This window comes from Neomonachus schauinslandi, chromosome 7 (genome assembly GCF_002201575.2).
Source record: "Neomonachus schauinslandi chromosome 7, ASM220157v2, whole genome shotgun sequence".
In the NCBI taxonomy this organism is placed as follows: Eukaryota; Metazoa; Chordata; class Mammalia; order Carnivora; family Phocidae; genus Neomonachus; species Neomonachus schauinslandi.
The window spans coordinates 44,482,694-44,497,899 of NC_058409.1; the positions used below are offsets into that span (position 1 = coordinate 44,482,694).

General features: G+C 37.6%; 2 protein-coding genes across 3 annotated transcripts in view; both read left to right on the plus strand.

Annotated features, from left to right (window-relative positions):
- IPO11 (importin 11) overlaps positions 1-15,206 on the plus strand; it is a 211,476-nt gene that overhangs the window by 141,181 nt on the left and 55,089 nt on the right. The window lies entirely within an intron of this gene.
- Positions 11,843-13,711, plus strand: LRRC70 (leucine rich repeat containing 70). Its single transcript, XM_021702084.1, has one exon. The coding sequence runs from the start codon at positions 11,843-11,845 to the stop codon at positions 13,709-13,711; it is 1,869 nt and encodes a 622-aa protein (XP_021557759.1).

Below are 15,206 nucleotides of genomic sequence, written 5' to 3' on the forward strand. Positions count from 1 at the left end.
AGTTTTTTGAATGGGGCTACTTTAGGTGTACTTTTAATCTGTTCAGTTAGTTGTATGTATAAATTTTGCATACCTGCCTGTTAATACCCTTTCTCAAAAAAGAGGTATGGAATGAATTTTGATGTATTTACTTTGAAAGGATGTATTTTTAAAATTTACAGTAGTCATTTGAGCATCAAATCTGTTTTTGTAAGTTGAGAAAAGAGGTAGTGTGAGATTGTGGGATCTGGAATTCCATTTTTGTTCTAATGCTTGGGAAGTCACTTAGTCTCTGAAAATCAGTTTACTGTAATGAATAAGACAATTTATATTGTTCTGAAATGCTACAAATAAAAATTATGCACAGGATATACAAATAAAGTATAAATAAGTTCTTCAGGCATTCAGCAAACACTAAATAAATCCTTTTGTGTCATTTATTGTTTGCATTGTAATGATAGTTAATTTTGAAATGAAAAGCTATTAGTGGACACATTTGCTTATACTAATTATCTGCTTCAATTCAAAAAAGACGAGAGTCTTCAAGACTGATTCTAAACTGATTAATCAAAGTCTCAGTTACTAATGTATTACCAATTCTATTAGTAGATTAGAGCAGTGGGTAATTTTATGTATTTATGTACTCATTCGTTCATTTTGAGAGATGGGTAATTTTAAACAACAGATTCTCATACATTGTGTAGACCTGATTTTATGAATGGATTTCCATTAGTAGGTTGAGCTGTTACTGGAAGTCAAATTACCAGTTAAAGTTACATTGTCTTTGTTGCTTCTGAAAAGCTGTGCTAGTCCATGTCAGATTCTTGTGTTTGCTCTAGAGTCCACATAGGAGAAGACAGTCTGAGAAGACTGCCTGATGGAAAACATACTTTTCCGCTACTTCTTGTGTGTGGTTTATAGACAAGATGATCCAGCCTTGGCCAAACTATTTCAGTGTGCCCTACAGTATTCTAAGTTCAGAGTCAGAGTGGCAGAAAGCACCCTTAGTGATTACCCTACCCCTTAGCTGAATGATCATTCTCTGCCCCTTTCCATCAAATACTGACCTGAATGTCCGTGGAATGTTAGACAGGTTACTGGAAAGGAGCAAAAAGGATGCAGTCCTTGCCTTCGTGAAACTTACAGTCTAGGGTTTTAGTTTTGTGATGGTTGCTCTTATTGTTGCTACTTTTTTCCTCAAGATTGACTTGAACTGATTTCTAACAGTTTATATAATCTCATTATGTAGTAACTTGCGGAAAGGGACAGTGAGGTATCATTGGGAAAGTTGTTAAGAAATTTTATTTTGCCAGAGTCAACCATAAAAGGAACAGTCGTTATAGGATATATTGAATGGTGACTATATACCTCTCTCTCCTTATTAGATAAGGGGAATAAAACATGTCTAAGAGTATTTGGAAATTTCAGAGCCTCAGCTGTTGAGGCTCTGCTTTCCATCTTCCCTTTGAATATATGGTTTACAAATAGGAGAGATACCCTTAGCTTTTCAAAAACTAATATTTGGATTATGAATGTTTTCCTTTGTATGTAATCTAATGTAGTTGGTAGTAATTACTGGTTATGATCATTCAGTTCAACTGGGGAAAATCCCTCTGTGATGAAGCTTTTAATGATTTTATTTTTTGACTAGGCTGTGCATATGTATTTTTTTGGTTCTTGCTGTGAATTTACAGGCTGGTTTTCTTCCCAAACACAAATTGAATAACATACCTACTTTTGAGCTGGTTAATATTCATATACTGAATTTTGTTAGCTTTAATCTAACAGAAGCTGGAGGACACAGGGTGGTTTAGGAAGATGAACAATTGGGGCCATAATTGCAGGTTTACTGTCTTTATCTGTATACAAAACAGTTTTTTGGGGGGGGGGTTTGTATACAAAACAGTTTTGTGAAAAAAGAGGTAAATTACTAATCCTGGGCTTGGTGATTTTTTTTTTTTTTTTTTTACTGAAAGGTTATAATCCTTTATAAAACTTTTTTTTTAAGCTGAACATCAGTTTGTTTTTCTGTCAGTGCTTTGAAATCTCACTTCTTCCCCTTTCCCCAAAAAGTTCCACCCTTTTTAGGTGTTTGAAAGTGTTTCTATCCTGTACCTTAGAATTTGAATGGAAATCGTCCATTTTGGTTTTCATTTCCGATAAAGATTCACTTTACTCTTGAAACATGGCAGAACCTAAATGCTCCTACATTCCTGTCCTAATATACAGCCTGCGGTACTGATACAACCAACATTCAGCAATATTTTAATAATTCCTGTTGTGTGCTAAGCACCCTGCTGTGCTTTGATGATACATTCCACTGCACCTCTGGGACATATTATTCAGTATGCCCTTGCATCTTAGAGCAACTATTTTTGTCTTCTGTCTCCCGTCCTAACTGCTAAGAAAAGTTCCTGAATGCTTCTGAATATGGGACTATATTCTCAATGTGTTCCTCACATCTAGGACCACTGCCCCATCTACGAATTAGATAAATGCTTCTGATGAACTTTTCATAAGGTGGCAATCATCTTACAGACCTGAGTGAAGGCAGACACTTAACCGACTGAGCCACCCAGGCGCCCCTCTTTGGGTTATTTTGAGACTAAATTGGAGAATGTATATACAATGCCCATTAAAGTGCTGAATGCATTGGAGTGTTAAATGGTAAATGATTGAATATTAATCTTTCTATTATTGCTGTACTATTATCTATTAATACCTGCTACTGTTAATGTTACTGCTGTCAATTATTTTGACCAAGTGTGTGAAGGTACCAATTGAGGCTTTCCTGAGGCTCTCCTTCATTTACTCAGAGGCTCTCTCCTATTCAGATTATCCAAATGTGACCCATGCCAACACTTGAAGAAAGACACCATCTCCCTGCATGTGTTTCATGCAGATACCTTGTGCATGCCTGCCGATGCTCACTCTGTTCATTATTCTTATTCATTCATTACTACTGTTGCCTCCGTTTCACCTTTCTGAAATTGGCAGGTATTTCAGCCCAGGAAGAAGCTTCCATTGACTCATCTGTACAGAGTGGTTATGTAAAGTTGACCCTCAGTTCGTTATTTGCCAAACATTTAAAATAATCAGTGAAATGTGCAGCCAGACAGCAGCTTATGCTACTCTTGTTAACATTCATCAGTGAGGGTGCCTGGGTGGCTCAGTCATTAAGCGTCTGCCTTCAGCTCAGGTCATGATCCCAGAGTCCTGGGATCGAGCCCCGCATCGGGCTCCCTGCTCAGCAGGAAGCCTGCTTCTCCCTCTCCCACTCCCCCTGCTTGTGTTCCCTCTCTGGCTGTGTCTCTCTCTGTCAAATAAATAAATAAAATCTTAAAAAAAAAACCAAAAACAAGACAAAACATTAATCAGTGATGGAGCCCTTAAATCCTCAGATTTATAATAGATCCAGGAAAAAGATTTGGAGTAAGGCTGTAGGTTGAAGGGAAACTGGAGAAAGCAGGTAGAATTCTGGGTGGTAAAAGGGCCCCAGTTTTGTTGCCTTACTTGCAATTTTTGCCATCCATGGACATTTTTTATTTGTCTTCTATTTTTTCGTTTGTCAAACTCCTTCCAATTTCTCTGCCTAGAGTGATATCTGCCTTCTTGAAATTTTTGGACTGCATCATAAACTCATTTTCATGTATTGCTTGCTCTGCTTCTGTGCTTTTTATGTCTCTTACCTTCTGGGCTTTTTGGAGGTTGGACCCATGTGTTGAGGGCATATAGTGAAAAGCTTAATGTTCAGGCTCTGAACCACACTGGGTAGATATGAATCCTGGCTCCTGAATTCACCACGTGACCTTGAGCAAGGTATTTAACATATCTCTACCCTCATTTATAAAATAGAGCTACACTGTTGGATTGTTCTCTGTATTAAGTGACATAATACATGTGAAGTACTTATGCTCAGTATATAAGTTCTGGCTGTGATGATGATAATGTAAAGATTTTTTTTTCCTCTACTTAACACCGGACATAGGGTACTTGCTTCTAGAATACCCTGCATGGTCGGGATATTATTATAATGAGTATGTCGACTGAACATTTATTCTCTCACAGAACATCTTGAGTTCCTTGAGATCAGGGAGCAGATTTTATCTTTAGTATCCTTAGAGTCTAGCACAATGTTTGACACATGTAGGCTCTCAGCAATGTGTCTGAACTGGATATATTTGATGAAGGTAAGATAACCAATGCACTGTGCTCTTCTCAGTCTTGGATACTTCTGAACACCCAGTTATTCATGTCAGAAACTTGGAAATTGTCTTTGACAACATGACCTCTCACCATCCACGTTTAATCCATCACCAGAGCTGTTGACTACACCTCTAAGTATATCTCAAATCCATTCCCTCCATTTCTACTATCTTCGTATAAGCTGTCTTATTCTTCTTCCTGGACTGTTGCATTAGCCTCCTCCACTGCTCTTTCCTCATCTCCTCTGATCTGCTCCAAGCCATATTCCACAGAGAAGATGCCAGCCATGTTTTAAAAGCAAAAATGATCTTATTCTTCTTCTAGTTCAAAACCTTTTAGTGGCCTCCATGGGACAACTAGTCGGGGTTTGCCTTTTGGCTTACCTCTCAAGCCCTATTCCGCCCTCGTCTCTCTCAGTCATTCTCTCCCAACCATGCTGGCTGTTCTCTCTCTTTGGAACATGCTAAGCTTTTTGTGCCTCAGAATCTTGACAGATTTTATAAACTGACATGCTTTTCCCGTAGCTGCAGAACACTGTTTTTCCTTTATAAAACTGATCATGTGTAGTGAAAAGAAGGGCCGTATGCACCCCAATGTTCATAGCAGCAATGTCCACAATAGCCAAACTGTGGAAAGAGCCGAGATGCCCTTCAACAGATGAATGGATAAAGAAGATGTGGTCCATATATACAATGCAATATTACTCAGCCATCAGAAAGGATGAATACCCAACTTTTACATCAACATGGATGGGACTGGAGGAGATTATGCTAAGTGAAATAAGTCAAGCAGAGAAAGTCAATTATCATATGGTTTCACTTATTTGTGGAACATAAGGAATAGCATGGAGGACACTAGGAGAAGGAAGGGAAAAATGAGGGGGCGGGGAATTGGAGGGAGAGATGAACCATAAGACACTATGGACTCTGAGAAACAAACAGGGTTTTAGAGGGGAGGGGGCAGGGGGGATTGGTTAGCCCAGTGGTGGGTATTAAGGAGGGCACGTACTACATGGAGCACTGGGTGTTACATGAAAACAGTGGATCGTGGATCACCACATCAAAAACTAATGATGTATTGTATGGTGACTAACATAACATAATAAAATTAAAAAAATAAATAAAATTGATCATGATTGTAAATCAAACAAGATTTGGTCTAGTAGTTTTTTATATGTATTTTATTTTTTAGCCACAAATATTTGCTTGTGTTTTAAAATATGAGGACTCTTTTTAAACTTTGTTAAATTTACATAGAGTAAAATTGATTTTAGGGGAGGTTATACATTAATATAAATTTTCGTGTGTGTAGATTGTATGACCGTCACCACAGTCAGAACACAGGTGAATAGCTTCATCACCTGAGGACACTCCCTTGTGCGATATACCTTAGGAATCCCATTCTTCCCTGACTCCCAACTGTTGGCTCCCACCAATCTCTTTTCTTTCACTCTAATTGTGTCTTTTTGAGGATGTTATATAAATGGAATCAGGCAGTGTAGAACTTTTTGAGACCGGCCTTCTCAGGCAGCATAATGCCTTTTATATTTGCCTAAGCTGTTGTGTGTGTCATTAGAATGTTGATGTTTTTGTTTTTGCTGAGTAGTATTCCATCGTATGGATGTATCACCTTTAGCCATTGAAGGACATTTGGGTGTTTAGTGCTTTTAAGCTAACTGTCTCCCCCACCAATCTCTAGTTTCATGAGCATGATAATCTGGATGTTGTTAGTTTGTGCCCCTCCCCCCCCCCATTATGTGTGTATACATGCATTATACACGCACACACAACACACTTGATGCTTTATTTTCTGAATTATTTGCATGTAAGTTGAATAGATTATGACCTTTTACTCCTAAATGCTTCAGTCTAGTATTAGGTATTGCCTCTAGTTGTCATGTCTTTGTAGTCTCTTTTACTCTGTATTATTTCCTGAGTTTTTATTTCTTATGACTAACAATTTTGAAGAATACAGCCCTTTTCTTTGTTTCTCTCCCTCCCTTTCTTTGCCCAGAATAGAATATTCCTCATTTGTGATGTGTCTGATAATTTTTTTTAAAGATTTTATTTATTTATTTATTAGAGAGAGAGAAACAGCATGACAGGGGAGAGGGTCAGAAGGAGAAGCAGGCTCCCCACTGAGCCAGGAGCCCGATGCGGGACTCGATCCCATGACCTGAGCCGAAGGCAGTCGCTTAACCAACTGAGCCACCCAGGCACCCTGTCTGATGATTTCTATTGATTAGATTGTGGTTATACATATACATTGTTGGAATATTACCTAAGTGATTGATGCTGTCCTTCTTGAAATACCACATCCAGTGGCACATGGTGTCCACCTGCTTCTCATTAATGGTGTTAATTCTCGTGAAGATGTTTGTGCCACTGTGTAGTTACTGTTCTTTTTCCTTGCAACTGATAATCAGTCTGTATTGAGATACTGCTCTTCGTTAAAATTTCCTCCTACATTGAGCAAAAAAATATGTTTTTTTTAATTGTTACTGGAATATTTTTAATTGTAAACACCATTTCAGATTTTGATTCTCTTGATTTTAGGATCTACAAGTAATTCTTAAGATTCATAAGATCACTAAGCACTATTGTAAACTGTTCTTTCTATGTAAACCTGTCTTGGTTGGTTTATATGTAGATGCTGTACATCTAAATAATATAGGGGGTATATGGGGTGCCTGGGTGGCTCAGTCGTTAAGCGTCTGCCTTCGGCTCAGGTCATGATCCCAGAGTCCTGGGATTGAGCCCCGCATGGGGCTCCCTGCTCAGTGGGAAGCCTGCTTCTCCCTCTCCCACTCCCCCTGCTTGTGTTCCCTCTCTCGCTGTGACTCTGTCAAATAAATAAAATCTTTAAAAATTAATAATATAGGGGATATATATTGAAAAGGTGGTAATAGAATAATTGTTTGATTTATGCATTTTCTTGTCATGGAATTTCTGAATGGAAAAGAAAATAGATTGGTATTGATACCTGAACTATGAGATTATTTGAAATCTGTGTTAATGAAGGTTCCATAAGAAGAGAGAGAAAAAAATAATTCAGTGAGTCAGTTTCCTGGGGGAAAAAAAGGAGGAAGCTCTTTTAGGAGGCTGAGTGTCGTGTTCAGAAATAGTTCTAATGAAAATTAGTAGGACTCAGTAAAGGGATATGAAGAACCATTTTGATGTATTATTCTAGAGCAAAATAAAAATGTCACAGTTCAGATCGGGGAACATTATTGTGCCTTGGAGATCATATGAAGATTTCACCAAACATGTTAGAGAATTGACAAGATAATGAGATAGTTTTAAATTACCTAAATAATGTGAATTGGCTGTGAAATGGTAGTAGCTAAACCATGGAGACATATGCCTTCCAGTCAGTGCAGCGGGAAGCTGGGAAACTTGGGTTCTAATCTAAACTTTGAGTGGCCAGTTGTGCCACTAATCAGTGATGTGCTCATAGCCAGTAAGATCAGGAGGTCTCTGAATTCTGTTCCCGTATCACCCTTTTTTGAGGTCTTGATTTCTGAGTTCTGTAGCAGTGAGCACTGTCTGTAACAGCAGCAACCCTTATGAACCCTGTGAACAGAAAGGCTGAACTTTATTGTTCTGGATACTGGGTTTAGATTTATTGTTTGTTGTAGGTGCTTTAGTTTACCTCAGCTTTCACAATAGGAGAAAAACTATTTTATTCTGTCACTTTTATTTAGTGTAATTTACTAAAAATTTTATTTTTGAGATTTTAATAAATATTTTTGTCTGCTTTGGATATTTCTGGAATAGAGGACAAAATTAATTAATGTTCTGATCTTACCACCTTGTAGTTTTTCCTCTAAATTTTATTTTGTTGTTGACGAGTTCTTCCAAACTATAGAGGAGGGAAAAGTTTTCCTTGACTTTTTTGGGGTCTCTAACTGGGTCTGAAAATTAAACTGACAAAGTCAAGATTAACAGGAGAAAAGCATGTAAATTTAATGTTAAGTTTTATCTGACATGGGAGCCCTCAAAAGGAAGTGAAGAACCAAAGGGGATTGTTAAACTTCTGTGTGTGTGTGTATTTAAAGATTTTATTTAGTTATTTGAGAGAGAGAGCATGCGCAAGAGAGCACCAGCTAGGTGGGGAGTGAGGGGAGGTGGTAGAGGGTGAAGCAGATTCCCCGCAGAGCAGGGAGCCCGATGTGGGACCTGATCCCAGGACCCTGGGACCATGACCTGAGCCAAATGTAGATGCCTAACTGACTGAGCCACCTGGGTGCCCCAAACCTGTGTGTTTTTATGCTAGGTTTGAGGCATAGTGGAAAGTCGTGGAAAGATAGGGTAGGGCACATTTATGAGATAAATGTAGCAAACGGGGAAATTTTGCAAGCCTCATTGTTTGGATTCTTCTCGGAGTTTCTTTGTCTTCGGAAATAAGGATGCTCCTTTTCTCCCACTATAGTGGAGGGCACCTCTCACATGAAGTTTTTATGACCTTATTCAGGGGTGAAGGGCAGGTGGTATGTGGGTGTGGCTGGGGGGAGGGGAGGGATCAGAGAGAGTCCTTCACACTTCTGCCTTTGTCTCAGATTCCTTCAGTTTTGTATGTTCTCTATGTCATGGTGCTATATTTTGGGATAGGGTGTCCTGAACCCCATCATAACTCTAAGCTGTATGACACAATTGAAAAATCCTTCATTATGTTTTGTTATTGAAAACACTAAACACAGGGGCGCCTGGGTGGCTTAGTTGGTTAAGCGACTGCCTTTGGCTCAGGTCATGATCCTGGAGTCCCGGGATCGAGTCCCGCATCGGGCTCCCTGCTGGGCAGGGAGTCTGCTTCTCCCTCTGACCCTCCCCGCTCTCATGCTCTCTATCTCATTCTCTCTCAAATAAATAAATAAAATCTTTAAAAAAAAAAAACAAACCACTAAACACAAATGGACTTGAGAAACCTAGCTCTTATTCCATCTTTATCTCTAATTCATTTTTTTTAAGATTTTATTTATTTATTCATGAGAGAGAGAGGGAGGCAGAGGGAGAAGCAGGCTCCCCAAGGAGCAGGGAGCCCGATGCAGGACCAGATCCCAGGACTCTGGGATCATGACCTGAACCGAAGGCAGACGCTTAACCATCTAAGCCACCCAGGCTCCCTTTACCTATAATTCATATCATTTCTCTGTCATGGGGTTTTTTGGTGGTGATTTTCTAATTTCTTCTTTCAATAACAACAACAATAGTTGGCCACAAAGGATAGTTGTGAAAATTGTAAATCATTTTGATAAAGATCTGTTATCTAGTATGCACCTCTGGTTTTTTATTATCATAGAAAGTGCTGGGTATTTTACCAAATATTTAATATGGAAATCATATTATCTGAAATAATTGTTGTCTTGATGTAAAAGATGCTTTAATAACAAGAGGGAGTTACTATACAATTATATATTATCATTACTGATATTTTAAGTATATTATCAGAGTATTAGTAATAATAATCAAAGTCAGAATTAGCCTAAGCATTGAGCTTTTCTGAAAAGTAATGACTAAACAACATATAATATAAACAATTTATAGTTAACTCTTTAAATCATTACCCTTCAATATTACAGTATACACAGATGGATTTTTATTTAAAAGATTCACACTATTTCAGATGTACATCTGTTGAAAAGTCATTAAAGGGTCCTCATGAGGTTTTGGAATATAGGTGAGGTTCAGTGGGGTGGAGTCCAGAGCCGAAGACTAAGAAAGAATTCTTGAGATGTCTTTGGTGCAAAATAGTGGTTTATTTAAAGCACGGGGGGCTGGGGGAGAGACAGGACCCGTGGGCAGAAAGAGCTGCTGCACCGGGGTTGTGATGGGTGACTGATTATATACTATGGGGTTGGGGGAGGTAAGGAAAGAGGGAGGTTTCCGAGAAAGAATTTTCGTATGCTAAAGAAGACTCACAGGATACTGGAGGCCTTGCCATTGTCAAGTTAAGGCTGTTTACCCCTCTAGTAAGGCATTACATGAAGATAGTTGGGAACTTCCTGGAGGAACATTACACTCTGCCCACTTCAAGTATCTGTCGATGGGCTGCAGGTTATAAAGACATTTAATTGTATTTACATTCCCTTCTGGAAGCTATTGCTAAGGCTTTTGTAAGTAAACTGAGGGAGACTCAGGTCTTGCAGGATGGTCATCTCTACAAGTTAACTATTTGTTTTTCCTTTAGGGCAGCCAGGAGTGCCTGAGAAATGTCACATATATCCCATGGCGGGGGGGGGGTGGTTGTGGGGTGTCAGCTTCTGCTTTGTCCTCAGCTTGCCTTCTGTGCCTTCATCAGATCCCTTTCACTCTCCCCAACTTTTCTTGCCAAAGGTAATCTTTGCCAGTAATTTGGTGTGCAACTTTATATCATTTTACAGTGCAAGGCGTATACCTTAATAAATTAAGGTGCTAGTTGGTGATATTCAATATTTTTTATATCCAAAATTCTCTTTGAAAAGTTAAAAAGGAAGAGCAGAGAGGTTAGTGTAATAACATTCGTGTTCACCATTCTAAATTTCTTGTTTTTGCTACCTTTTTTTTAAGGACTAAAACAAAGTTAAAGTCTGTAATGTGTATTCAAAGCAATGTAAATATTATATGCATTTAAGACCCAAATTATATTACTCTGTTTATCTTTTATTTCACCTTTTTCTATTCAATATCTATCTCTTGGCTGATGGCTACAGTTTGTTCATTCTGAATATTTAAATTTTTCACATTTCCTTTTAAAAAATACTTATTTTTTAAATTATCAGATGTTTAGGTATGTGTGTTAGGAACACTCAGATTAACTGCTTTCTGAAAAAAATAAGTTCCTGAGATTTCCTTTCAACAATACTTTAGAAACACAGATAAAATTACTTCCTGTCTCTCAGTTTCCTGTATCCATGGCAACCTCTGTTTTACACACTGACTGTGGAGGAACCAATGTGAAGAGTGGTGTTTCCTGAGCAAACTGTGACTAAAAAAAAGGAAGAAAAAAAAAAAAAAGTGGAGGGGTGGAGGTCAACAGTGCCACAGAAAGAAATGGAGTTTAGAAATGTCGCTCTTCAGATTTAGAAAGAAAACCTTTACTTGAATCAGCCGAGTGTCAATAATATGAATTTCCTGGTTTTGGTAAGATTATTTATTTAAATATGAACTTTTAACTGAAATGAAAAATAATTTGCTTTTGTGAAAAGCTATAGTTTAGAGTTTAATTGCTCTTTTGTAGTGAATTTGTACTTTCATAAATTATAATGTTATTTAATTGATACTTTAATTTGGTAAAGGGACATATTATATCCAAAGACCATTATCCTTACCTCATCATTTGTCACTTTTGTTATTGTCAATTGTAATATTTTAAATTAGCTTTAGCCAACGTATTATTTTGCAGTTCATTAAATTTGAATTACCATTTTGTCAAGCAGTGGGTTAATGGCCTGGAGGTGTTAATTCTAGAACACATTCCAAACTCATTATATAATATTATGCTATCACCATAGTACAATTGATGATATTTAGTATTGTTGGCTGATACTAATAAAAATAAAAGAATATGGAATTTTTAGTCTTATAGCACTTTAATTTTGAGAACTTATTGATGATTTAAAGTTTTACCTTCTTTTTTTATAGCCAATTCTGATATGAACAGAAAAACCAAGAACAGGGCTATGTGTGGATTACATTTTTCTCTGCCTTGCCTACGACTTTTTCTACTTGTTACCTGTTATCTTCTATTCTTATTCCATAAAGAGGTTCTTGGATGTTCGTCTGTTTGCCATCTCTACACTGGGAGACATATTAACTGCCGTAACTTAGGCCTTTCAAGGATTCCTAAGAATTTTCCTGAAAGTACAGTTTTTCTGTATCTGACTGGAAACAACATATCTTACATAAATGAGGGTGAATTAACAGGACTTCATTCTCTTGTAGCATTGTATTTGGATAATTCTCGCATTGCGTATGTATATCCAAAAGCCTTTGTTCAGCTGAGGCATCTGTATTTTCTATATCTAAATAATAATTTTATAAAACGCTTGGATCCTGGACTGTTTGAGGGACTTTCCAATCTTCGTACTTTATGTTTACAGTCTAATCAAGTAGCTTTTGTTCCAAGAGGAGTATTTAATGATTTAGTTTCAGTTCAGTACTTAAACCTACGAAGGAATCGCCTCACTGTCCTGGGGAGTGGTACCTTTTTTGGTATGATTGCTCTTCGGATACTTGATTTATCAAACAATAAAATTTTGAGGATATCAGACTTAGGCTTTCAACATCTTGGACAGCTGGATTGCTTGTATCTAGAAGGTAATAATTTAACAAAAGTACCGTCAAATGCTTTTGAAGTACTTAAGAGCCTTAAAAGACTTTCTTTGTCTCATAACCATATTGAAGCAATACAGCCCTTTGCATTTAAAGGACTTGTCAACTTGGAGTATCTCCTCCTGAAAAATTCAAGAATTCAAAATGTTGCTAGGGATGGGTTTAGTGGAATGAATAATCTTAAACATTTGATCTTAAGTCATAATAATTTAGAAAATTTAAATTCTGACACATTTAGCTTGTTAAAGAATTTAATTTACCTTAAGTTAGATAGAAACAGAATAATCAGCATTGATAATGATACGTTTGAAAATATGGGAGCATCTTTGAAGATCCTTAATCTGTCATTTAATAATCTTACAGACTTACATCCAAGGGTCCTTAAGCCATTGTCTTCACTGACTCATCTCCAGGCAAATTCTAATCCTTGGGAATGTAACTGCAAACTCTTGGGCCTTCGCGACTGGCTAGCATCTTCAGCCATTACGCTAAACATCTATTGTCAGAATCCCCCATCCATGCGTGGCAGAGCATTACATTATATTAAGTGGACTGACTTTACAAATTGTGTTACATCTTCAACAAATGTATCCAGAGCTTGGGCTATAAAATCTCTTCATATTCATCACAAGACTACTGCGTTAATGATGGCCTGGCATAAAGTAACCACAAATGGGAAACATTTGGAAAATACTGAGAGCGTTACTTTCTGGGAACGAAGTCGTACTTCACCTGCCAGTAGATTTTTTCAAGAGAATACCTTTGGTAATCCATTAGAGGCTACTGCAGTGTTACCTGTGCAAATACAGCTTACTTCTTCTGTTAACTTGAACTTGGAAAAAAACAGTGTTCTACCGATTGATGATGCTTCGGTGTCAGGGAAAACGTCTCTCATTTGTACACAAGAAGTTGAAAAGTTGAATGAGGCTTTTGACATTTTGCTAGCTTTTTTTATCTTAGCTTGTGTTTTAATCATTTTTTTGATCTACAAAGTTGTTCAATTTAAACAAAAACTAAAGGCACCCGAAAACTCAGGGGAAAATAGACTTGAATACTACAGCTTTTATCAGTCAGCGAGGTATAATGTAACTGCCTCAATTTGTAACACTTCCCCACATTCTTTAGAAAGCCCTGGTTTGGAGCAGATGCAACTTCACAAACAAATTGTTCCTGGAAGTGAGGCACAGGTGATTCTCTTTGAACATTCTGCTTTATAATTCAACTTAATGTTAGTTACAGGAAAACATCAGTGCCATGGACGAATTCAACTGAAGCTTCCTTAAAGAATTATAAACTTTATTTGGAAATACAATGAATTATATGAGCTTAGCATTAATAAATACGTGTTTTTAATAATTTATGAATACTGTATTCATTCAGCATATATCTTTGATAGGTGCTATATTAAGTAATAATACTAGCTAATGTTTCTGTGTACTAAGCACTATGCTAATAAATACTTCATATATCACATTTATCCTTAAAAAACCTTGTAACTATTTACGTTTTACAGGTAAGGAAACCTAGGGAAAGTGAGCTTAAGAAACTGTACCAGGTTCTTGCTTGTGATACTTTTTAGGTCTGACTCCAGGGCGCATGCTTTTAATTTCATGCATTGCTGCTGCGTAGGTGCTAATTGTGAACAACATAGGCATGGCTCCTATTCTTGGTAGAGCTTGAAATCTAGTGGAGACACATGGTTTCCATCTGGGATGGTAAGTATTGCACTTGGAGGTGCTGCTGGGTATAACATAAGTGAAAGTGGTAGGTGGCTTTATGAGAACAGTGACATTGAGACTGGATCGTGAAGGATAAACAGAAATGAAGAGAGCTGAGTAATAGGTAGAGGTAACATCGTATCATAGGAGTCGAAGAAAGAGAAAGAATGCTGCTTTTTATGGAGTAACGTTCAGTATAACCAGAGTTATGAGTGGTAGTGTGAGGTCTGCAGCTGGAGAGAGAGATCAGATGAAGAAGGATATTGTAATTTCATATTTTTCCTTAGGGCAGCAGGGAGCCATGGAAGGATTTTAAATAGTGGAATGACATAATCAGATTTACTGTTTACAGAGTACCTTCTTTCTGGAAGGAGCAACGAGACTAGAGGCAGAGTTAACTGGGTAGGAATTTGAATCACCAATCCAGGGCAGAGGTACCGGAGGCCTGCCAGAGAGAATGGTTGGATTCTGGAGCTTGGTGATTGGCTAAGCGGTGACAGGTGAGGGATATGTCAAAGATGGTCATTGTTTGGCTTAGGCGGCATTCTGTTGCATTTAATGAGCAAAGGAAGCAAAAGGAGTGGGGATATGTGTAGGGACAAAATAATGAGTTCAATTTTGGATACATTGAATTTGAGATTCACATCTGATCTCCAAGTGGAAATATCCTACAAGCAGAAGATTAGGGGAGAGATCTATCTGGTAAAGGTCAATAATTTGTAACCTTTCATTTGCATAGTACGCCGGAAGTATATGATACTCTCTTAACAATAGCATTGACCATTTGAGTCATGATTTGGGAAGACAGGTAAGTGAGGAAGAATAAGATCAAAGAGCCCCCAGGAGATGTTAGTAGCCTTGATTGGGAATCTTTAATGTAGATAGATGGTAATTCAAGCCATGGAAACTATGTATGTTTTTCTCTATTAGCATAAATTTATACTCTGTAGAATATTGGGCATATAGGAAGTGCCCATGCTTGATCTATTAACAG